Source organism: Dicentrarchus labrax, unplaced genomic scaffold, assembly GCF_905237075.1.
Source record: "Dicentrarchus labrax unplaced genomic scaffold, dlabrax2021, whole genome shotgun sequence".
NCBI classification, from domain to species: domain Eukaryota; kingdom Metazoa; phylum Chordata; class Actinopteri; family Moronidae; genus Dicentrarchus; species Dicentrarchus labrax.
The window spans coordinates 10,386,345-10,410,365 of NW_026136705.1; the positions used below are offsets into that span (position 1 = coordinate 10,386,345).

At 42.4% G+C, this 24,021-nt stretch overlaps 3 protein-coding genes across 4 annotated transcripts in view; 2 read left to right on the top strand and 1 right to left on the bottom strand.

Annotated features, from left to right (window-relative positions):
• Nucleotides 1–1,236: 1,236 nt before the first annotated feature.
• ankfy1 (ankyrin repeat and FYVE domain containing 1) lies at nt 1,237–13,400 on the top strand. The gene is made up of 25 exons (XM_051400308.1): nt 1,237–1,373; nt 3,250–3,457; nt 3,797–3,915; nt 4,339–4,474; nt 4,620–4,743; nt 5,341–5,490; nt 5,640–5,805; nt 6,010–6,214; nt 6,307–6,375; nt 6,774–6,976; nt 7,083–7,180; nt 7,434–7,635; nt 7,774–7,872; nt 8,019–8,172; nt 8,584–8,752; nt 8,971–9,089; nt 9,284–9,440; nt 9,580–9,780; nt 9,884–10,060; nt 10,174–10,321; nt 10,705–10,795; nt 11,003–11,127; nt 11,235–11,381; nt 11,541–11,631; nt 11,744–13,400. The coding sequence occupies exons 1-25, from the start codon at nt 1,364–1,366 to the stop codon at nt 11,874–11,876; spliced, it is 3,501 nt and encodes a 1,166-aa protein (XP_051256268.1). The 5' UTR covers nt 1,237–1,363; the 3' UTR covers nt 11,877–13,400.
• Nucleotides 13,401–13,404: 4 nt separating this feature from the next.
• Nucleotides 13,405–15,712, bottom strand: LOC127363618 (neuferricin). Its single transcript, XM_051400340.1, has 4 exons — nt 15,346–15,712; nt 14,963–15,103; nt 13,853–14,039; nt 13,405–13,703 (listed from the first exon to the last, which is right to left on the bottom strand). The coding sequence occupies exons 1-4, from the start codon at nt 15,593–15,595 to the stop codon at nt 13,529–13,531; spliced, it is 753 nt and encodes a 250-aa protein (XP_051256300.1). The 5' UTR covers nt 15,596–15,712; the 3' UTR covers nt 13,405–13,528.
• A 53-nt stretch (nt 15,713–15,765) lies between these two features.
• Nucleotides 15,766–24,021, top strand: part of zzef1 (zinc finger, ZZ-type with EF hand domain 1) — a 29,068-nt gene continuing 20,812 nt past the window's right edge. For both annotated transcript variants that reach the window (XM_051400289.1, XM_051400290.1), the window contains exons 1-20: nt 15,766–16,303; nt 16,967–17,111; nt 17,242–17,436; nt 17,570–17,753; nt 17,897–18,096; nt 18,974–19,184; nt 19,279–19,395; nt 20,084–20,262; nt 20,532–20,630; nt 20,744–20,835; nt 20,941–21,086; nt 21,358–21,463; nt 21,705–21,926; nt 22,288–22,379; nt 22,520–22,734; nt 22,857–22,990; nt 23,081–23,151; nt 23,239–23,353; nt 23,488–23,653; nt 23,818–23,939. In XM_051400289.1, the coding sequence (XP_051256249.1) occupies nt 15,890–16,303; nt 16,967–17,111; nt 17,242–17,436; nt 17,570–17,753; nt 17,897–18,096; nt 18,974–19,184; nt 19,279–19,395; nt 20,084–20,262; nt 20,532–20,630; nt 20,744–20,835; nt 20,941–21,086; nt 21,358–21,463; nt 21,705–21,926; nt 22,288–22,379; nt 22,520–22,734; nt 22,857–22,990; nt 23,081–23,151; nt 23,239–23,353; nt 23,488–23,653; nt 23,818–23,939 (3,225 nt within the window). In that variant the 5' untranslated portion in view covers nt 15,766–15,889. The remainder of the gene's footprint in view (nt 16,304–16,966; nt 17,112–17,241; nt 17,437–17,569; nt 17,754–17,896; nt 18,097–18,973; nt 19,185–19,278; nt 19,396–20,083; nt 20,263–20,531; nt 20,631–20,743; nt 20,836–20,940; nt 21,087–21,357; nt 21,464–21,704; nt 21,927–22,287; nt 22,380–22,519; nt 22,735–22,856; nt 22,991–23,080; nt 23,152–23,238; nt 23,354–23,487; nt 23,654–23,817; nt 23,940–24,021) is intronic.

Sequence of the window (24,021 nt, forward strand, 5' to 3'; positions counted from 1 at the left end):
ATTATGTATTGCTCATGACAGAGACAAGAGAAACCTTTCATATACACAAAGTGTTCAAGTTGCACAGAAGAATGGCCTTGGTATAACATTCTTTACATGATTCATTTATTGTGGATTTAGGGGATTGTGCCAAGAGCATGTAGTTTCCTATTCTGCTATTTCCTTTTTATAAACAATGCTAGTTAATTGTTTTCATTCACAGATTTTTTACTTAATTTTTGGTTAATTACTAGAATAATGTGGCAAACCACACAGCCAAATACGTGAATTAAGTCAATTAGAGCTAATGTAATATGGCAGGTTGGGTGTATAGAATATATACTTTTAGTTCCAGCTCACAAACACCTGTAGTTGTGTAAACGGTTTGGTGTCTGAACATAAGAAATGTAACAGAGTCTTATTTCCACCATACAGTACTTTGATAAACTAAACGTACCTTCAATTATTTGGAAAACAATCCTCTTGCTCAGTGAATATTTTATCAGCAGCGAGACCATTATAGCTTTTATACATATAATCCAGAAATTAGTATTGCATTGTATCATTGTCTAAAAGCTCAACCCAGTGAAAAAAGTGTGTGACTTCATCACCTTTTACCGTGGTCTTGTGACACAAAATGCATGTACAGTAGGCCTTCCATTTTATGTATTTCTAGGGAACAGGCATGTGCCACGATGCCATATGTGGCCCCACAAAAACCAGACCATGACAACCCAGTTCAGCAGCTTTGTTTCACAATAAACTCCTCCACACTCCAGGAGGTCTGAATAGGAGTGTCAGATAAATAAGATGCACCAGCTGCCATAAATGAGTCTTTGAATGTATTGTTATTTTAGCATCATTGACAGGAGGACTTGAATACAATCCACTGTGTACTTGGGTGCTCTTACTGTACTGTAGAACTATGCCTGGCACATTACTGCAACTTCTCATCTTAGAGGTAGGAGTTTGGCAGGAGCACTTGAAGGCAACACAAGTTTGACAATTTGATGTACCTCGCTGCTTTGGATCGGAAACTCCTTTCATCTCTTGCCAGTGAATACACCTCCATATTCCCACACTCAATGAAATAATATGAGACTGTATGGGTTGTTACCGAGGACTTTAGCTTTTGTATGTGAGAGAAGAATTGGGAGGTTACACCTTATTATAGAAAATCATAAATTTATGGATTAAACCACGTGCAAAAGATTAGCACTTTAATAATATAATCCATTCCGTGAAAGAAGAGTAATAGTCATGTGATGTACTAGCAATTAACGTGTTTTGAGTAACCACTTGAACGCAGCACCACTGCCTACTATCTGCCTCGCCGTCGTATCGCGATAGAACGCATCGGGCCACGGAGCTAACGCTGAGCAACATGGCGGAAGGTATGAGATTGGTTTTTTGACTATTTGGTACACTCCCTGTTCTTCTCGTATGCTTGTTGATCTGTCGGACTGAATCAACTAGTGCCTTGGCGGTTAAATAAGCCATGTACTGTCTGCGGCTGAAAATACGAAGCACTGCGACACTTGTCTTGTCATACTCGGTTTGCCATGGAGCCAGCTCTGTCGTTAGCTCTCGTTGATGCTGCTAGCTGAATTTTATAGCTACGAGTTAGCCGAACTGGGCAAGAGATGTTGGTGGGGTGGGTTGGGTTGGGTGGGACTGTGGAAAACAATTTTCTGTTCAGGCACACTCATGGTTCGCTACGTAAGAAAAAAACCTTATGTTAACTTACAGAATTTGCAGGTAATGTTGGTTTTAATGTTAGCTAAATGTCAACGTCGGGGATCTGTGCAAACTGTGTATTATACTAGCTAACGTAATAATCTCTGCATCCGATAACTGTCGCTGTTTTGTCCATGAAGACATACTTTTTAGACACAATTTGAAATCAGTTCTGTGAAATGGAGCGTAAATACGGGTCAGGAGACTTCACAGGACAGGGCAGGTGTGTCACTCCCTGTAAGGTGTCATCTGCACCAGCTGGCAGGAGTGCCATGGCCAAGGGCACCACCTATATTTGGCCTGGACATAAGGGAATGTCTGCTGTGTGTTCCTCCTCAAGGGAAATCTGCTTACCAACTTCAATCCAGAGAATAAACTCTCCGATCTGTGCTCTTAGGATTGTGCGACGGGCTGCTTCATTCCTACTGAGCAGATAGCAGATATTTTATGGACATGTTAAATGATTGTCTGAGCCTTTACTTAGGTGAAATACATTAATACAATCACATGGAAAGAGAAGCACTTATTTTTGTTATATTCTGAGCGGCATAGTTTAATTGCATTTTCTTTGTGTTTTGTATTCATAAACACTGCCTTGGCTTATTGCTTTTCAAAGATCACAAGTCCTGACAAGTCAATTTAATTCAAGTTTTGTCTATGGTGCACTGTTTTTAAATGTTGAGGGTTTGTTGTATATACAGCTGTCTTAGGACAAACCCTCCAACCCTTCAGCTGCTTTACAACTGCATTAGTGATGCCAAACAAAGGTGGATTAAAGTATATTATAAGAATTGGTCCATTGGCTGCTGGTTAGTTGGTCTTAAGCTGCTGCTCCACCATACCACCCTTCCTGTGTTGAGCTGATCAGGTGGTTTTCAGAAACACTCCCCTTCTGTTCCTCATGACCAGTAGCTGTGCCAGTAACGGTTTACAAGGGAGGACAAAGTAACGTGCCGTCTCAGCATTCTTTCCTCACTAAAACTTTACTGGTTTAAAGGAAGGAAATGGGCCTCAGTGAAACTCTGTGGAATCTAGGCTGAGACATGAATTAGTGTTGTAACACACAGATCTGCAGAGAGTGTATTTCACTTAAGGGAAAAGGGAACGGCTGGCAAAGCAAAAATACTCTCTTTACATTCTGCTGTAGTCTGTTTTTAAGATTTGTGTCTTGTATGTCTTTTTATATGTGGAATGCTGAATTATTATTATAATTTTTTTCTGTGGTGACACAGCAAAGTGCTTTTAACACCTTTTACTGTAGGTGCAAATCCAGGTCATAACCTTTATGGTATGCTTCTTCCTCAACTTGCCATGTCATCACTGCCATAAGAACAGTTTTTTGTGATTAAAAAAAAAATCCCAAACACTAACTACAGTATACTGGAACTATCACAATTAGGACCAAAGGGGAAAGGTGCTTTTAAAGGGTTCAGTCCTAACCTGTGTCCAGAAATGGATCTTTCTAACCTACTTTTTCGATCCCTGCATCTTGTTTTGCCCTCTGTCTGTCTCCTTTACCTGGATGTGGGACAGAGGAGGTGGCCAAGCTGCAGAAGCACCTGGCCCTGCTCAGGCAGGAGTATGTGAAGATGCAGCAGAAGCTAGCCGACACAGAGAGGCGCTGTGCTGTGCTTGCTGCTCAGACTTCTGGCCAGGGTTCCCCCAGCCCTGCAGCTGCAGACACCTTCATTAGCCGTCTGCTGGACATTGTGGCCGACCTCTATCAGCAGGAACAGTACAGGTGAGCATCATGGTTGGAATGGATGGGTACGAGTTTCATTTGAGATTTTGCTAATCCGGCATTCCTCAAATGTTATTATGTAGTTGTGTGTCTGCTCTGTTCTGTGATACAACCCACCTATGCTGTTACATTGTTGCAGTTCTTGTCACATAACATCATAAATTGTGTTTTGAGTTCTGTTCAGTGTTCTAGGCAACACATTTCAAAATTTTCATTGCACTTATTCTTTTTTTGCTAGTTTCGGCATTATTGAAGACCTTGTATATGTGTCATATACAAGGTATATATATATATATATATATACTTGGTTTCTCAGAGATAAATGTGCTGGTTTTTCAGTGATCTGAAAGTGAAAGTCGCAGGGGAGAAGCTCAGTGCACACAAGTTTGTATTGGCAGCTCGCAGTGATGTCTGGAGTCTGGCCAACCTGGCCTCCACCTCGGAACTGGACCTATCTGGTGAGCAACCGTGGTGTGACACACTGTGTTAAAGGAGTAATGTAAATCATGATGAAAATCCAGCACTCACTCCACATGCTTACGGGTTAATAGTTGATGACTGATATTTATTTTGGAGGAGATTATGCAGGCAAGTCAAAGTCCAGTATTGGGAACAGTTTTGCTCGTAGTAGGTCTTGACCCCAATGCCTATTTTCCAGTAAGGTTTGAATTCATATAAATGTGAGCAAATGACGGCCTGAGAAAATTTAAAAGTACTTCTAGGCAAATGTTCTTGTACACATCATTCCCGTTTTTCAAAATAAATTAGAAAGTGGATGTCCAGTGTTTGCAGAGACTGACAATGTACATTTTTTGTTACAGCAGGTTAGTAATTAATCACTCAATGTACATTTTTTACCATATGACATAATGAATTTCCAGATTGCAAACCTGAGGTTGCCATGGCAATGTTGCGCTGGGCATACACTGATGAGTTGGAACTCAGTGAGGATGATGCCTTTCTTATTGACTTGATGAAGCTGGCCAACCGCTTCCAGCTTCAGCTGCTCAGAGAGAGGTCAGCACAATACTGACTTTTGCTTTGCAGGCTACAGTTAAACTTTAATTATTGCTAGTGGTGGCATTACTGTTGCATAACACGTTATTGAGCAACATATGTGGCTTAACAGCCTGAAAATACATGTTTCTCTCCGCTGAGACAGGTGTGAAAAAGGTGTGATGTCCTCGGTGAATGTCAGGAACTGCATTCGCTTCTACCAAACAGCTGAGGAGCTTAATGCCACCACCCTGATGAACTACTGTGGGGAGATCATAGCCAGTCACTGGGTGAGTACCTTCAGATGGTGTCCGTAGGGGGTGCTAGTGTGTGCATGCCTTGGCAAGCATGTGGGGGATGGATGATTTTTCATGTACTCTGAAGGCTTTTGGCCTTATGATATGTTACCAAACCATATTAGTTTGCTTTCAGCTATTAGCTGTCTGGATTATGTGTATCTGCATACTTTTCATTTGTCCTGATGCAAGAAAAACCTGCCTTTTTTCACAAGTATGAATCCACCAACCACTTTTAACCAGCTGTGTTTCACTGTGGGTTCATCACGTTTACTCCTTTTTGACAGATCAAAGTTATGTTTTTCTCACCAGTGTGTATCATGTCATCATTTATGATGCAATAAATCCAGAGAGGCCACAGCTCTGCAGTTGTCAAGGTTATCTTTATGACTCTGGTGTAGAAAATGGCTGTTAACAGCTTCTGACACCTCGGTCTCCTTTTTTCAGTTTTTATTGGCTCAAGCTCTGATAACTGCATTTCTCAACAATAATGAATTCTCCAGCTGAAGAGCCTGTTAACATTGACTTTTCCCATCATTGGGCAGTTCTGATATTTCATTTTCTTGTGTTTCATTGATTGTCTTTTCTTAGGATGATCTGAGGAAAGAAGATTTCTGCACCATGAGTGCCCAACTTCTGTACAAGATGATCAAGTCTAAAACAGAGTATCCTCTCCACAAAGCCATCAAAGTTGAGCGAGAGGATGTGGTCTTTCTCTTTCTCATCGAGATGGACTCGCAGGTCAGCTGCCTACATTACCATTTATTAGCTGCTTATTAACCAGGAATTTTGGTTTGTTACACTGTTCCTAGCATGATAGAATTAATGTTTCCTTATGCTATAAACAGATTGTCTGTTTTGTTTTTCATGTTGTTATCTCTTGTTTTCAGCTACCTGGCAAGCTGAATGAACTGGACAACAATGGTGATCTAGCACTAGACCTGGCGCTTTCTCGTAAATTGGAAAGTATTGCCACCACTCTGGTTAACAACAAAGCCGATGTGGACATGGTGGACCAGAGTGGCTGGAGCCTCCTGCATAAGGCCATCCAAAGAGGTGTGGGAAAGTCATTATTACTACACTTTTTGTGACCTGTGCGTATATATATATTTTTTCTAGAAGTGGTGTCCAAAATAAGGTTTTGGCTTACCTGGTGAAATTATTCAATAAACACCCCATTTCAAGTTTTTTTGTTCTTGGTGTACATGTAAGCAGACAATCTTTCTTTGTGACTGTTAATCTTCCTTCCCCTTCTTCCAGGTGATGAATTTGCCTCCATCTTCCTGATTCGCCACTCCGCTCAGGTGAATGCGGCCACGGTGGGGGCAGTGGAAACCCCACTTCACCTGGTCTGTTCTTTCAGCCCCAAGAAACACACTGCGGAAGTGATGAGCGGCATGGCACGAATCGCAGAGGCTCTTCTCAAGACGGGAGCCAACCCCAACATGCAGAACAGCAAGGGCAGGTCGGTCACAGGCCTCTTGAACTTGAAAGCAAAGGTACAGCGCAAAGTATGATGGTGCTTAAGCTGTGTCTGTTCTGGATTCTTTTTTTTAGAACTCCCTTACATGAAGCTGTGGCATCAGGGAATGAGCCAGTGTTCAACCAGCTACTACAGTGCAAACAGTGAGTTACATTCTGTCTTTTAAATTGAATTATTAAGTTTGGTTCTGACAGGGAAAGTCACACAGTGTGCTTGGTGTTCAATTAGTTGAACTCCATAAGATCATGATAGCTAGCTAATTGACTAAAATGGATAACTTACCATTCCTTTTTATTTCCTTTTCAAAATGTTCTTTTCTTTTTAGAAGCCGTGCTGACAGATAAGAGCAGACAACAAATGTTGCTTACCTTCATAGACTGATATTTTTAAAAACACCAATATTCTAGAGAATTTAGAAAAACTAATTAAAACATTTCACCTTGTTTGAGGTGCCAATATTTAAGATCGTGTGACCCTGGTCATCTTTTAGCTCTAAAGATAATCCTGTGTCTAACCTGATGTAATCTGTCCATCTGGTTAGGCTTGACCTAGAACTCAAGGACCACGAGGGCAGCACAGCTCTGTGGCTGGCCCTGCAGTATATCACCGTGTCTTCGGACCCTTCTGTAAACCCATTTGAGGACGATGCACCAGTAGTGAACGGCACCTCTTTTGACGAGAACAGCTTTGCAGCCCAGCTTATCCAGAGAGGAAGCAATCCTGATGCACCTGACACTACCACAGGTGCTGTTTTATAACCTCATGTTACAGTAACGTCTTGAATGGAATAATACTTGTGCCTTTTAAACACAATCTCATCTTCATCTCCCTGTCTTTTAATCCCATGTAGGAAACTGTCTCATGCAGAGAGCATCTTGTGCTGGCAATGAGGCAGCTGCTCTTTTCCTAGCCACTCATGGAGCAAAGGTTAATCATGTCAACAAATGGGTGCGTATGAACATTAGGCCACATAACAGCCAAACAATGACATAGTTTTGATAATCAGAGCTAGTGTGCAAGAAGTGTGTCCTTTTTAGCAGTGTGGCACCAGTTATATTTAGTGTAACATGCAGCCATTACTTGGTCTTTTTACATCTGTAGACCTCTGAAAGTAACTTAACAACTTCTCCTTGAATCATAAGATATGAAATTCTTATGTGTTACTATTAAAGATATAATCAATCATTTTACCTTCTTTCAGGTTGAGAGTGCGCTTCATACAGCATGTCGCTGTGGCCTGGCAAGCCTGACAGCAGAGCTGCTCCAGCAAGGGGCCAACCCCAACCTGCAGACCCAGAAGGCTCTGCCTGATGACACCCTTGGTGTGGCTATGCAGACCCCCCTTCACATGGCCATTGCTCACAACCACTCAGATGTGGTCTCTGTCATACTCGAGCAAAAAGGTCAGCATATGTTTTGGGTGTTTTATCCATTTGACTCCCTGTGACTAAAATGCAAACATTGCAGGTGTGTTTCCTCACTACACGTTCAAACGTCCTGAGATGGATCCACTTATTTCTCTCTTGATGGTTCTATTGCAGCCAATGCACTTCATGCCACCAACAATTTCCAGATCATTCCAGACTTCAGTCTCAAAGACTCCATGGACCAGACAGTGCTGGGCTTGGCCCTCTGGACAGGTACACAGCACTACACCTTTATGGGGAAGTTGTAATACAGTTGATTTTGCGTGATCAAAATGATCTTTAGGGTGCATAACCTTGTTACAAGACTGCATGGTGTTCTGTGTATGTGATGTATAACATGTACAATCTGTCCCTGTCAGGTATGCACACCATAGCAGCTCAGCTGCTGGGCTCAGGGGCTTCTATCAATGACACTATGTCTAATGGACAAACCTTGCTTCACATGGCCATTCAAAGACAAGACAGCAAGAGTGCCCTCTTCCTTCTCGAGCATCAGGCAGACATCAATGTTAGGTAATGCCTGGGTTATACTGCAGTTGTAAAGCATTTGAAATAGATTTGACCATGTTATGCCTTTAGTAGGTGGCCAACAGATAAGATGGAGGGGAGACAGAGGAGACATTACATGCCTGACCAGATGAAAACTAGGGTCATTGCTGTTCATGGCCCATTTTTTTTATTTTCTGTTATATAAACCATATTCAGAGACACTTGATAAGTAATGTGCAGAGGTAACATATAACAACCTAAAGTAGGACCCAAAATACAGGAAAAAGATTATGTGTCAGGAAAAGCCCCCAAAGTTGTACCATTAGTAGCAACAAATTAATTTAAATCTCTCAGTATCCACTTAAGAATTTTGAGGCGAGAGTTTTTAATTTGTTCTAGTCTTGTCTCATGTCTTTAATTTTTCTCTCCTACCAGGACCCAGGAGGGACAAACAGCACTACAGTTGGCCATTAGTAACCAGCTGCCACTGGTGGTGGATGCCATTTGCACAAGAGGAGCAGATATGTCTGTGGTGAATGACAAAGGGGACCCTCCATTGTGGCTGGCCCTGGAGAATGGCTTAGAAGATATTGCATCCACGCTGGTGAGACAGTTTAACTATGTGGCCTACCAACCAATGGTAGAAGCACATACATCAAGGAATAATGTCCAAGTTAACAAAACACTCCTGGTGGGGCATAAAGCCGCATGGAGGATGGCCCAAAGCAAAATCAATTTAATTTAAATGTTAAATCCTTGTTTTAGGCTCTATATATGTTGTATAAATATGCATTTTGATTGAGTCCTGTTTGTCACACCTAGGTCCGCCATGGCTGTGATGCGACTTGTTGGAGCACAGGGCCCTCTGGCTGCCAGCAGACTCTCCTGCACAGAGCTGTTGATGAGAATAATGAAGTCACCGCTTGCTTCCTCATTCGCAGGTCAGCCAATTTCCTTACCATCGTGGTTTTGTAAACCTAATCCTAGCTGTGGATATCTGCCTAAACTGCCAATATTCTGAGAAAATTAGAATAAAGATCTAAAACTAGCAACCTGTCTGTTTTTAAGCTTTGTGTTATTGAGCTGGACGTAGTTGACTGTCCTAACTTACTGTCTGCCTTATGTGTGTGTATAGTGGTTGTGACGTGAACAGCTGTAGAAGGCCAGGACCTAACGGGGAAGGAGACGAAGAAGCCCGAGATGGACAAACGCCTCTCCACCTTGCAAGCAGCTGGGGATTGGAGGAGGTGGTGCAGTGCCTTCTAGAGTTTGGAGCTAATGTTAATGCACAGGTCAGTCCTGTCACATCAGTGGGCCAATTTCTGTCTGATGCTACCGTTTTCCTGCTACTACAGCATACAGTTAATGAGATTACTAAATGAATGGTAAACATGCTCTTTTCCTAATCCTGTGTCTGTCTATTTCTGTCAGGATGCAGAGGGCAGAGCTCCCATCCATGCTGCCATTAGCAGCCAGCACAACGTCATCATACAGCTCCTCATTTCCCATCCAGACATTCGTCTCAACATTCGTGACCGTCAAGGAATGACCCCCTTCGCCTGTGCCATGACACACAAGAACAACAAGGCGGCAGAGGCTATTCTCAAGAGGGAGCCGGGTGCTGCTGAACAGGTAGCGCTCACACACACCAATTTGTGTCTCACTTAGAAAAATTGCTGTTGCCTTACAGACATGTGTTAATCTCTACTGATCTCAAACCTCTGCTTCTGTCCAGGTGGACAACAAAGGGCGTAATTTTCTCCACGTGGCTGTGCAAAATTCAGACATCGAAAGTGTCCTCTTCCTCATCAGCGTCCAAGCCAATGTCAACTCCAGGGTTCAGGATGCAGCCAAACTCACCCCTCTGCACCTGGCTGTGCAGGCCGGATCTGAGATCATTGTCCGCAACCTGGTAGGAAACCTCAGATTTTCTTTCTTTTGCATTCACAATTCATGCCAATGTCAGTGTTATTAAAAGAGTGGTGAAGTTGATACTGGTTTTATTTTGCGTGTTTCTTCTTCCAGCTTCTTGCCGGAGCCAAAGTAAACGAGGTGACCAAACACAGGCAGACAGCACTACATTTGGCTGCCCAGCAGGACCTGGCCACTATTTGTTCTGTGTTGCTGGAGAATGGTGTTGACTTTGCTGCTGAGGACGAGAATGGCAATAATGGTACCTTACATTGTTTTATTATTATGCTCTGTAATCCAGGATGCTTCTATTAAATAATTTGCACCCAAATTGACAAATGTCTAATCTGAACAATAATCAGATTACCCATCAAGTCTGTTTCAGTCTTTCATTCACTGCTATCATCTTTGAACAGTTGGTTGTCTGTCCTTAGACATCACATTAGACTCACTAGAAAGCTCCTCAAGATAAAGGTTCAGTTTTTTCACACAAGAGTTACATAGTAAAGATGGACATTGTTTTGTTCAAAGGTGTCATTGGTTTCAGCTTTAAAAATTCCTGTTGAAGTTACTGTTCTCTGTTGTGTACTTGATTAATAATTATAATATCACCATCTTTTGTCTGTCCTTGTTGTCAACCCCCAGCTCTGCATCTGGCTGTGATGCAGGGCCGCCTTAACAATGTTAGAACCCTTCTCACGGAGTCCAACATTGATGCTGAGGCCTTCAATCTCAGGTAGACTGCACAGTCAGTTTTTCACAGTCAGATGTTTCCTTTAGATCAATATGGTCAAACTTTTAGGTATTTGCAGCAGTATGTTAACACAATAGAATGCAGAATTTTAACAGTGCATAAAGTTTCACCTTTTCAGACATAACGGATAACCTGTAGACCATAATGTCAACTTGCCTGTTTCCTTTTCATCGCATTATGTCTGCTCAGGGGTCAGTCACCAATGCATGTCCTAGGCCATTACGGGAAAGAGAACGCTGCTGCCATTTTTGAGTTGTTCCTGGAGTGTATGCCTGAATATCCTCTGGACAAACCAGATAATGAAGGAAACACAGGTACTGTAGCTTGCTTAATTGTTATTGTTGTTTACAGTATACAAATAGCATATAAATACCCAAGGTACACCCGTGATAAAATTACTGTGATCTGTATTTTATTGCAGTTCTGCTCCTGGCCTACATGAAAGGAAATGCAAACCTGTGCCGTGCCATTGTGAGGGCTGGGGCTCGACTGGGCATCAATAATAATCAGGGCATCAACATTTTCAACTACCAGGTTGCAACCAAACAGTTGCTCTTCCGCCTTCTAGGTAGGTTTCCACACTTAATTATCTATCAGCCATTCACCATTAATTAAAATGACAGCCCCACATTAAGTCGTATGCTCTGATACAATGTGTTTGACCCTTATGGTGATCTCAGGGTTAATAACTAGGTAACTGATGATTTATGTTTCTGTATTTGTTAAGATATGCTGTCCAAAGAGCCCCCATGGTGTGATGGGTCCAACTGCTATGAATGTGCTGCCAAGTTTGGTGTTACAACACGGAAACATCACTGGTTAGTAGTATGGCTTTTTATGTACAATAAATATTTTATTTATTCATAAATTTTAATTCACTGTCAAACTGTTTGAGTAATCCTGTGTCTCCTCCTTGACTGTTAATTCTAGCCGCCACTGTGGGCGCCTGTTGTGCCACAAGTGCTCTATAAAGGAGATACCCATCATCAAATTTGACTTGAACAAGCCGGTGAGGGTTTGTGACATCTGCTTCGATGTACTAACTCTGGGTGGGGTATCGTAATGCAGTGGTCTGGATATCCTCCACTCTGACACTGGCCATGCCAGGCCCAACTTGTTATTCAGGCACACCAGGAGAAGGGACATCAGTAGCAGGACATACTAACAAGAGTTTCCTGGACAGTTATGGACCATCATCTTTATACTATTCCAGTCTATGAAAAACTATTGATGTTCTAGAGGGACGTTTTAAAAAATAGAAAGTGAAACATTGTCTTTTTGTTTCTGTTTCGATCAAAGTATCTTAAAGTGGATATAAGCAGCTCTCCAGCTCGGTGATGGCTGGACTGAGTCTGTTAATCAATTTCCCAAGCTCAATGATCTTTCCAATGATGATTATCAAGCAGGTAGCTGCTGTAAGTAAACATTTAAATTCAATGATGAACATTTTAATGATCAAGTCACCTTTGGAGGGGTTTTCCTGTTCTCTGTTGGTATATTTCACCATCAGCAGCCTTCATGCTATGTTACCTGCCCAAAGACAAAAATTTAACACTTAAATTTATGAGATCCGAGGCTGCTGTCAACCATGGGCAGAGTAAACCTGTAAAATGCCCCTAGAGCTCCAGATCTACAAAGACTGAACTATCAGCATGTTCTCTGTAATCTTTCATCTTTCACTCTTCTGTCGCCTCAATTCTGTATTGACTGGATAAAGTGGGATAGATGAGGAGGATTTAAAGGGAAAGCAACTCAACTTGTATTTTAAATGAGCATCATCTAGTTAGACTCAGATTTATAACACTGACTGTTGTATTAATTTTCTGTTAGAGGTGAAAAATGGCACAAATGGACAAAGATGAACATAGTCTATCATGTGTAGGCATCAGCCAAACTAAATGGATGTTTACTTTTTAACATCGCAAGTTGGGGAATGTGACCTCAGAAAGCTTATTTTAATAAGAGAGGAACATAAACATGGTCCCCAAAACACAATTCTCTCAAAAATCCTCCTCAGTTACTGAAATGCCTCTTATGCCTATGCATGTCATTTAATTTGTAGCCTTTTACATGTCATTGTCATATTCATAAATCATATTTCAAAATCAGTCACCAAATGATTACATTCCATTTTTGATCTGCCATGAGGTCCGCGTAGGAGGACGTGATCATAGTCCCCACAATGTTGCCTCAAGTCAAGTTGCTGTCTCGACCCATCACGTTTAACGCTTCTTGATTTCTAAGCCTAACAGGTGCACTTTATCAAGGTCACATGGCATTTCCGATCATTGGGGAGAATGTGGAGCAGAGGGATGGCCAAGTAGTGGGGCCTCTTTAAGTATTGTTAAATTGTACAGATAAATGTGTGATATTTTTGACCACTACAACTGTTTTGTACTTTAATGCAGTTTGTGCTTGTCATTGTGACAAACCTAAATCTTGCCTCTGTTAATCTTTTATGCACATTGTTTAATCTTTTATGCACATTATATTGTATCTGTATGCTCAGATATCTAGCCTGTCTCTTCCTGGTGTATCCTTTTAGAGAAAGGGAGGACAACTTTACATAAAGGTCATTGAAAACAAATGCATTGAGTTTCCTTCATTCTTCCTCTTTATTTTGCACAAGTTCATCACTGTGATATACTGGCAAAAGTCTGTTTCCTGAGTTTCGTGTGGCCATGAATAGGTCCATATTCTAGGCTGGCCCAGAGACTAGTGCTCTTCAACAGAGCATGAGTCAGCATGTGGAGGACAGCCGTCATATTTCTGCAAGTTGGGGTCTTCCTCTGCTGCAGATGGGTCTTCTACACAGACACAGCGAACACTGCTGGAGCCTGGAGAGAAGAGTTTCCTTGGGACACCTGTCCAGTCTCTTTCCACTCCACCACTGGAGGGAAAACAAAACAAATCAGTACATCCTTAGGTATACCAATAACACCTACTGGTGTAACACGTTTTATTACAGTACATCACAAGATTGCATAATATGCCCAGCAAATGTATTAATATTTCAATAGGCCAGAACTATTTCTATACCTCTTAGTGGAGCACCAGACTCTTCCTCCGCCAGCAGCGCTCCAATGTGAGTTGCAGGCTGGGAAGTGTAACATTTCAGCCTCAGACTGGGCCTTAATTTGCTGGCCCTTAACTAGTGATGCTTCCACCTGCAACAGGGCCTCTGTGGGCTTCCCAGTCTCACTATAGAACCGGCCTATTAGCAGACCTGCAATTCAACAATGGAGAGGCTGGTATTTTACTGAACATGATGATGGATGTCCATTGATGAGGAGAAACTACTTCATACTGCATATTCTGGAATTGTTCAAACATTGGTAATACTGGATAAATGTTTAATTTTTGATTCATACAGTATGGATTTCTGGTGTTAAGGGCTAAAACGTAGTACAGTTGAGAAATCAAAGAAAATAACCTTAGCACCTGATGAGAAAACAAGTCTTAGGAGTAATGTCAGTGGTGGAAAAAGTACTCAGGTGCTTAAGTAAAAGTAGAGATTCCATTGTCTAAAACTACTCCAATACAAGTAGAAATCCTGAATTCATAATGATACTTCAATAAAAGTAGATAAGTATTATCAGGAAAATGTAAACAACAAAAGTAAAAGTACTCATTATGCACAATGGCTCACAGTGTTATATTCTTTTTTAATCACAGACAAATAAGAGCATTTTAATGTAGTTTTTTCAATGAGGAGCTCATTTGAGATACTCTGCATAGTACTGGGTAAATCAATAGTAGTAGTTCTGCATCATATAAAAGCATATCAGATGTTCTTTTTTGGTGTAAAAAGTAACGTTAGTCAACTGTAAGTGTCAAATAAATGTAGAGGAGTACAAACTACAATATTTCCCTCAGAGATGTAGTGAAGAAGAAGAAGAAGAAGAAAGAAGCATAAAATGGGAAAGTCCAGTATGTCAACATTGCCCTTGAGAACAGTACAGTAAATGCACTTTGTCACATTCTACCACTGAGTAATGTTAGAATTTACACTACATGGCAATTAATTATCTTAACAAAAGCTGAACTGAACCTGATACAAAATGCTTGGAAGGTCACAGCTGACCAGTTTTATTAAAGAAGAAATGCATGTGCAGTAAATGAAAGAGTAGGGAGACAATCATCACATACCTACAGTCTGGTAGCCCCTCTGATAGAAGGCCAGCCAGTCATAAAGGGCCATCACCTGCAGTGGGGACAGACTGGACACATCATCTGTCAGGCCACTCTCTGTGAAGTCCCCAGTGACGAAGGCCAATGAGGCATCTCTGCCTGCAAATGCAGACCAACATAAAAGTACAGTATATAGAATATAGATATAGCATTATAGCTGATTATGTGCTATTATTAGATGGGGTTTATGTTCCTGGTTTCGGTGTGTTAATCAGCATCAGCCAATGTTTAACCAGTCTGCTACGATTAACCATTAAAAGATCTCTGTGTGGGTTAATATTGACAGATAAGGTGTTTTTCATTAGCACAATACGGCTGCTGTAGGACAAGCGAGAAATCACCTGCCATAAAGTGATAAGCACCACCAGGTCCATAGTGCTTGTATCCCTTGTGTACATCAAACACTTGCCCCAGTACAGCCAGGTAAAGGCCCTTGCTGCCTTCCTGCCCGTCGTACAGTGATAGTTCAGGGCCGCTCAGTAGTCGCGCGGGGGGCCCCGGGGTTGATTCATTTCCAAATATAACGGACCACTCGCGAGAGAGGAACAACACTGCCAGCGATAAAAACGCGACAAACACATAGCTGAGCATGCTGTCCCTTCAAGCGTTGTGGCGTGGGGTCCATTTACATCACATTCCTTCTAACTGCAACACAGTGACAACGCAGGTGCTTCCGTAAACGGGATCGGGATTGCGCATGCGCAAACTACTACGCAAAGGACGTTCCTGGCAAGCTGACGTACAGTACGTCAATGCGGTAGTAGTGAACGGCGGAGCTCTGGCTGTAGGTTAGAGGTCTGTGTACAGACCGGTACAACCGTTTCAAAACTGACACCCAGTGGGCCGCACAGATTGTCTGGGGGGCCTTAGGTCGGTGAAACAAACATGGGGAACGCTGAGAGCGGCTGCGGTGGAGGCAGCGGCGACGAGGAAGACGTAGAAACCGAAAGCCCCGGCTTCGCGGAAGACAGTCCGGCCTCTGCGGCCACTGGCGTCGGCGTCGGAGGCGGTGGAGGCTCCGGTTCTGGGAAAAGCGGAAGGGGATCGAATAACGTGCCCGTGCCCACCGGTGGCCCGCCTAGCCCCGGGGTCCTCTTAGAGCAAGTGAAACTAAGAGAAGCGGCGGCTCGCATTAGCGACTCAGGGATCGCCATTCAGGAGTCTGTCCTGGCCGGGAACGAGGGTGTCCTGGTGCGGTGGCTGGAGGACCGGTTAAACCGAGGAGAAGAGTCTGTCAATGTGGAACAATTTTGTGAGATGTTGGAGAGCAGAGATGCCTCGAGAGATGAGTGTGAAGAGGTATATAGTAATAGAAAAACAAAATACCTCTCACAAACGATGTGAAATGCCATTATTTGGAATACCAGGTCTACTCTAGTTCTCGTGTGGGGATAACGGTAGTACAGTTTGTACCTGTGGCCATGCCCATTTATGATGACTGACAGATTAGTAAACACGATTGCCCACTGAGGTCATGAGAGGGACAAATATGATACCCTGTAATCTTTTTCACAGTCTTAAGGGTGTGCAATAAATCAGACAATGAGTTGTCCTGAAGTCACAGGGTTTTCAGCTGTGGCCTGTAGCATAACAACATGCTGCTTTGTGATCTGTTGGCTGGCATCTGTTGTTGCTGATGAATAGGTTGAACTAATGAATGTCTACTTTAGTCTGCATTTGTTATTGTGTGGGTAGACATGGAATGCCACTGCTATACTTAAATACCGTACTACATGCTGCATTGGGTCATTTAAAAATCCCAAACCTATGACACCTGGAGCTACTACATGCCAAATCCATGTCAAAAGATGACTTGTCAAACAGACATAAAAATATATAGGTCATTTATGTAGGTCATATTATGTGCCCTATCAATGAGGGATACCAAATCTTGCTCCACAAGTTATATCTATATCAGTATATAAAGTGTCACTAATTATACTGTCTTTATCCCTGTGTCAGGCTTTTGGACAGTTCGATGCAGAGGGGGATGGGGTGGTGGATGTAGAGAGCATGCTGATGGCTCTGAAGAACTCCAATGGAGCTAATCTAAAGGGAGAGCTGAGTCATGTGATAAGACAGCTACAGGCGTGCTCCCTGACTCCAGGTAAGAGATGTGATTTGTTTATCAGGATCAACAGGGTCAACCTTATTTCAATAGGTATTGTCAGCAAGTTGTAGAAGAGCTAACCCTGAATATCTTCCCACCCTTTTTCTTTTCTTTTTTATCTCCACAGGTTTTGTTGACATTTTCTCCAAGACCAAAGACCGGTTAGGGGCACATGCCTCAAAGATCCTTAAATTCTTACACAGGAATCGTATTCCCAGCAGTGCCATCCCTTTCCCTATTTTAGAGGGCTACAACAGCATCTGCACCATGAGGTCCAGTGTGGTCCAGGACTACTTGGAATTTCTCTTGCAGAAGGAGAAAGGTGAACATCCGCCAGCTAGTGCTGAATAACGGGTTTTAACTGCACATTTCTGAGTCTTCTCCTGTGTATATATATTATAGATTTAGAATTGCATCTGTCTGTTACTAATCAGTATTTGTTTTTTTCCCCCCAGATTTAGACATTCAGTACAGAGCAGAGCTGGACCGTGATCCGGAGGTGGACAAGGTCAAGGTGGTCACGCAGTGCTACAGCACAATAGAAGCTTCATCCAATGTTACAGACATTTACAAGATGACAAATGGAGAAACCGCATCATTCTGGCAGTCGGACGGCAGTGCACGCTCACACTGGATAAGGCAAGGCCATCCACTCTGTTAAATGTGACTCAAGGGCTTTACAACTGATTGTCACATGTTCCCGATCCTCACATCATGGAGTTTTTTGTAGATATACATATTATCAACTTTAAGGTGGAAACTTGTCTCTTTTCTGTTCCCAGATTGAAAATGAAGCCAGATGTGGTTTTGAGGCGTCTGGCCATTGCCGTGGCTTCTAATGACCACAGCTACATGCCTCAGCTGGTCTCAGTCGCTGTTGGGAAAAACCGGCGTTCCCTGCAAGAGATCAGAGATATCCGCATCCCCAGCAATGTCACAGGCTATGTAGCACTCTTGGAGAATGCCAACATTACACACCCCTGTGAGTCACCACCTGTCAGTCTGTCTGCTCTAACCATATTAGTCTAGATGTAGCCTTAGTTGAGTGTTTATTTATCTTGGGCTTGTGTGTTCTTTCACTGATGCTTGTAGAGAATCTGTCTTTCTCATTTGCACCCCTCCGCTGAGGACAGAGTGTGATGTCAGCTACAGAAGACCACTGCTGGGTTCACAGATAGTTGAGTGGTTAAGAGCGGTGCTTTTGATTACACATGCAAGCTTCTATGAGCTGAGGATTGAATCTAGCTAGAATCAAATCCAGGCCCTGGTGTGAGTTTATTGTTTTGTTTTGCTGCTGACATGTTAACCCCTCAGGATTTCCATATACCGCCTCGGGTCTTAAAGGGCCATCTGTGAAGCCAGGAGTCTGCACATCCGCCATTTTTGGAAGTTGTCAAGCCATTCAGAAGCTAGGCCAAGACTCACAAGTTCCGCTTTTGCTATGAGATACAATATATATGAATGAGGATAACATCAAGTGCGAAGCGAGTGAGCCAGTCCGCTGAGTGCAAGAGCAACAGTCAAATATTAGCAGAGGTTACAAATTCAGATTCAAATGTATTTTCAAATCAGTCCTGTGGTTTGCAGTTTGAGCTACAGGCTGAATCAGCCACAGCCCTTTATTTTGTTAATAATATTGTGTTTCGTGGCTATGAATGATTTGTTAAAGCACAATGAGCCAATTGAAATTCATTAGCTGGCTCTGCATGATATCACTTCTCATGGTTGTTAGCGATTTCTTTGTTTCTCCCTTGATCAACATCTATTTAATGTCACAGGTTGAAGCAACCGATTATGGCATTGTTTCATGATGTATTCCATTAGTGGGCTAACTGCATTATCTTCTCACCAAATCCCAGACATCCAAATCAACATTAAGCGGTGCCTGAGCGACGGATGTGACACGCGAATTCATGGCTTGAAGACGCTGGGCTATCAGATTACCAAGAGTAAAGAGGTGTCTGTTTCGGATGCTTCAGCCATCTGGTACCTGTCTCTCCTCACCTCCTTGGTCACCGCATCCATGGAGACCAACCCTGCATTGGCTCACACTGTCCTTCAGAGCACACAGTAAGATAATGTTTCAGTTCTTATTGAGTTAAGTGTAGTGATTTGTCATGCGGTTGGGTTCTGAGCGGATCTTTTTGTGTTGTTTTTCTCCTAGAAAAGCCTTACGGCACATGCCACCATTGTCTCTAACACCGTCATCCACAGAGTTTCCCAAGTTCTTCTCTTTGAACATCCTGGAGGAGGTGGATGGATTTCTCCTCAGGATAGCAGAGTAATGACCTGTTGGGATTACATCAGCACACTCACCCATCACTGCCACACTGAGCTCATAATGCTGACATCATCACAATGAAAACAGACTAAAGTCTAGTATTGATAGTATTGATTTAGTGGGGTGATGACACACTATGTACTGTAAATCCTTCAGTGGTATTCAGGGTCTTTATCAAACAGCAGCAACAACATAGCTGAAATAATCAGTTAATTCTAGTTAAATATCTAAATATTACTCCAGACTGTTTACTCACACCTACATTCGATGTAGTGAGAGATCCATTATTCCATTAATCAATGTTAAAATGTGATGTTTCTGCTGCTATTTGTTAAAATATTGATGTAGCTTTTCCTTCCTTTCCTATTAAGCTTTTAATTCTAATAGAGAATTAATTAAATAGAGTTTTGTGGCCACCTAAGTTTCTTCTACATCATTGGAAGGGGGAGCTATATTCATTAGGTTCATCGCTAGATGCCACTAAGTCCTACGCACTGATTCTTTAAGATGGATTGGAAAAAATGTGAACCTATCCTTTTAAGATGTGAGGGAACATTTGAAAGTCATGACCATGCATGAAAATATACTTTTTTGGCCCAAATATCTACGACACTATAGAGACACAAAAAATAATTGAATGAAAAGCAACCCAAAACTAACTTGTGTTTGTTTCTTTGCGTCTATGTAGCTGCTGTGTGAGTCCTGATGCAGAGCTGACCCTCCTAGCCTTTGCTCTGGCCAGAGGAAGTGTGGCAAAGGTGCTTCAGGCCCTGTCCTGCACCAGCGACCATTTAGAGACCGAGTACAAGGCCTCTTCTCTCATCGTGTCTATGTCCTCCGTCAGGCTGCGACTACTTAATCGCAACGGTAACGTGACCAGCCCTCCTTTACTCTCATTTACACGAGGACATTTGAAACCATAGACCTAAACACTAGGAGAGAAAGTGTTTGGCCTACAAGGAGGAGATGCGTTAGTGGAGTATACAATGGAAAATGTAGTTATAAAGCTGCAGTTCAGTGTGGTGATCATCACCTTCCAGTGTAGGAATGAAATTATAACCTGTGTGGAAAATCTTCAAATGATTAAATATGGTGTCATAGAAAATGCATTTACAATGATTTGCGTGTCATTACAGGGAAGCCTCTCCAGTTGCACCTGCAGGCCTGTGATGTGAAAAGTAAAGAGGAGAAATCAGGACCAGAGAACATGCTCACAGAATCCTCCACTGGAGACGGTACAACTGAGAAAATCCTTATTCAATGAGAAAATTCATACTCAACAAGATTGCCTTGAGCTTGACTGTGAACATGCCATCAAGTATAACTGAATGTTTTTGTTGCTCCAAAGGTTTTCTTACCGAAAGCGGCAGGAAGAAAGCCAGTGTAATCTTGTCGACAGAGGACCAGAGTAACTTCCAGGTCACTCAGATGAAAATCAAAGTAGGGCTCCCTTTGATTTCACCATTCACTGAGAAGTTTGAGAACACTGACAGTGATAAAGGATTACTGTAAATAACACTTGCTCTCTGGTTTGTGTGATTTAAGGTGCGGAAAGGAGCAATTGGAGCAAAATGTGGCTTGGTGTTTGCTTACAAGGATGAAGAGACTTTCGATGCAGAGAAACATTTCAAGAGGTTCAAGAAGTATGATGCATGGGACTACAAGGACTACAAAGAGTTTGTTCAAGACAAGTAAGGATCCCTTTATAGCTGTCTGATTATTGTCACTAATATTTTAGTTTAGTGTGCTTTTGTGTTTATTAATTTACAACTTGATGAGCCCTTAATGAGAGAAGATGGCTATGATTAATAAGAGTACTGGTGTTGAAGAGCACACTTCAATGAACCATCCAATAAGAGCATACTAATACAGTATAGTTAGTTTTGAGTTATGGAACCCTTCAGCAGTGTTGGGGTTTGCCTTGTATATGGTTAACACACCATGCTGTCACCTGACCTGCAGTGTGAAGATTCCAGGACAGTCAGAGGACGAGCCGATTGGCTGGTTTGAGCTTGAGAATGACTGGAACGATGTGGAGATCAAGCTGCAGCAGTGTCGCGTTGCAAAGGTACATACTTCATCCAGTTAAGACTGAGACACATTTTATCTTTCTTCTATTCTCTCAACACATTGAAACTTCATCGTTTAACACCTCAATCATTTCTTCCTCCGCTCTGTGTAGTGTTTAGGACTTTCAAAATACAGAAAAATAGTCCTGCTAGCTACATACTAAGTATGCTAAACAAATACCATCGTTTTCAGTTCCCTGTCATCACACCTCTTTTTCCTCTGTTTCCTTGTTTTCCCAGTTCCTGATGGTAAAATTCCTCTGCACCAGGCAGGACTGGATTGCTGAGCGCCTTGGAGTGCAGTCTCTCAGCTTCAGTGGCTATCTGTGCCCTGGGGCAGAGAGGCTCGGAGACCTGGACAACCTCAATCCAGAGGGAGAGAGCTTCGATCGTGATGCTGTCTCTGGCCTTTGTTTGCTTAATAAGACACTATTCTTCATACAACAGCTTACACAAGACATGGTAACTCACTACTACAGTAATAATAATTATAATTTAAATATCAATAATACTTGGTATGGCTACCTTGAAACCCCTCTTTGTAGTGGAAAATGATAAGGATCATGAGAAATATTCCCATTTAACATGCCACAGGCCTGAGATAGAGACTTAACTGTGTTATTGTATTTATGACTTGAAATACCATTGATTTGATTTGTTTTTAATTTAAATCACTTTCTTTCACTTTCACTATATTTTTTACTGTACTGTACTGCTGAACAGTTGACAGTGACACAGGGACTTCATATTCACGACGCTGTGTCCTGTGTTTGTTAGTATTTGAAGACTGTCAGACATTTACCCCCTCTCTTCCTGTCTGCAGGATGCCTCCCACTTCAAGCAGAAGTATCTTCTGGACTTCAGTGGTCTCAGCCTGAACCTCTTCTGGACCTTCTACAGTAAACTCAGGGAGATGTGAGTAGTAGCACTGTCACACACACACAAGTACAGCAATAATGACCATTTGGCAGAATCCGGCTCATTGGTCAGTCAAGTGGAACCTTTTCAGACATATTAAGGTCTTGCCTGTAATGGAGCATATGTTTTTGTCTCAGTGATGGAGAGGAGGTGATGAAGAGCAGAGTTCTGCTGCTCCAGTTGATGCAGAACTGTTTCCCCATGCTGCCCAACCCACTGGACCCCCGAGGCCCGGAGGAGAGCAAAGGGCCCGAAGAGGGAGCCGCAGCAGTGGCTTGTCCATCCACGTCCAGCAGTGCAGAGCCTCTGTCTGTTAGGGCTGTCTGGGAACTCTACACTCACCTCTGCCACAGTAAGAACTCAGCTTTTATAGCACTTGGAGTAGTAAAAAGGATTTGGTTGAATGGTAAACTTGGTCAGATAATTAAAATTCTAATTTATGTAGCAATAATATTTGTAATGTTTGTCTTTCAGTTGTGGATGGTCCAGAGGGCGAGACATTAGTGGAAAAAGCGTTGCACAAGGAAGCGGTCAAGGCCATTCTTAACGGAGCAGCTGTTTTCTTCCCTGATAAACATGTCAGGAGGGACAAACTCTTCCACATGATGGTGAGTTTATTAAAAAATAAATACATAAATAAATAAATAATAATCATAGAATAAATTGATGATGTAATATAATAATATGCCTTTTTGCAGAAGAATATTACAGAAGAGGACCAGCCAGAGTCAGTGAAAGTGACGTTTGAATCGCTTTGCAATTATTTCAGGTGAGCATTCTATAGATATACAAACACATACATTCATACACATCCGGATCACAGTGGACCCACAACATCTGTGTTTTCTTTACACAGTGACCAGGATCCAAGTGGCCTTCTTCTGCTCCCACCTAAAGGAGCTCCCTCAGATTTTGACATCAGCCCCATACTGTCAGTGATGGAGACGCTGCTGCTAGTGGCAACAAGGGAGGTGAGACCTTTTTCACGCACGCATAATCTCTTATTATGTTATCTACCATTTATAAACAGCTCTCTTCATGTCTGGATGTGAAATCACATGTTTCTATCGGCTTTTCTGATGTTCCTCTGTCTCTCATCTCTCAGTGTGAGGTCATGATGGTGGATGGGAGTGGTGGAGCCAGCAGGACAGTGTTGCTCTCCTTGTTCTGGGCTCTGCAGGGTAGTCTGATCTCTTGGTGCTACCTGCAGCTCAAAGTAGGAGCCTCCACTGCGATCGCTATGGACCTGGCCAGAGACATCCTACTGAAATGTGAGATACAGAGACAATATTTCTGACACAAATAATGATGAAATGACACACAGCCTGGTGCTGATCAGTCAAATGTGATAGTCAAACACTGTCAGACACAGAATTCATTCTTAAGTGGACAAGAGGATATGCTTTCTGAATCACTACATGGTTTGTTTCAACAGATGTGGATCAGTTCCTGGGAAGTATCAAAGCTACCCTTGGTTCCCTGCTGGAGAGGTACACTGGTCCTGAAATTACTGACAAACTAGGCAGCTCCATCCTAGCCACAGTCTTCAGACAACTGGTAATAAACACTTACCTCAGGATTTGAAATTGTTTGCCTGCCCAATTATAGCGTTCACTGTGCTGAATAACTGAAATATTTG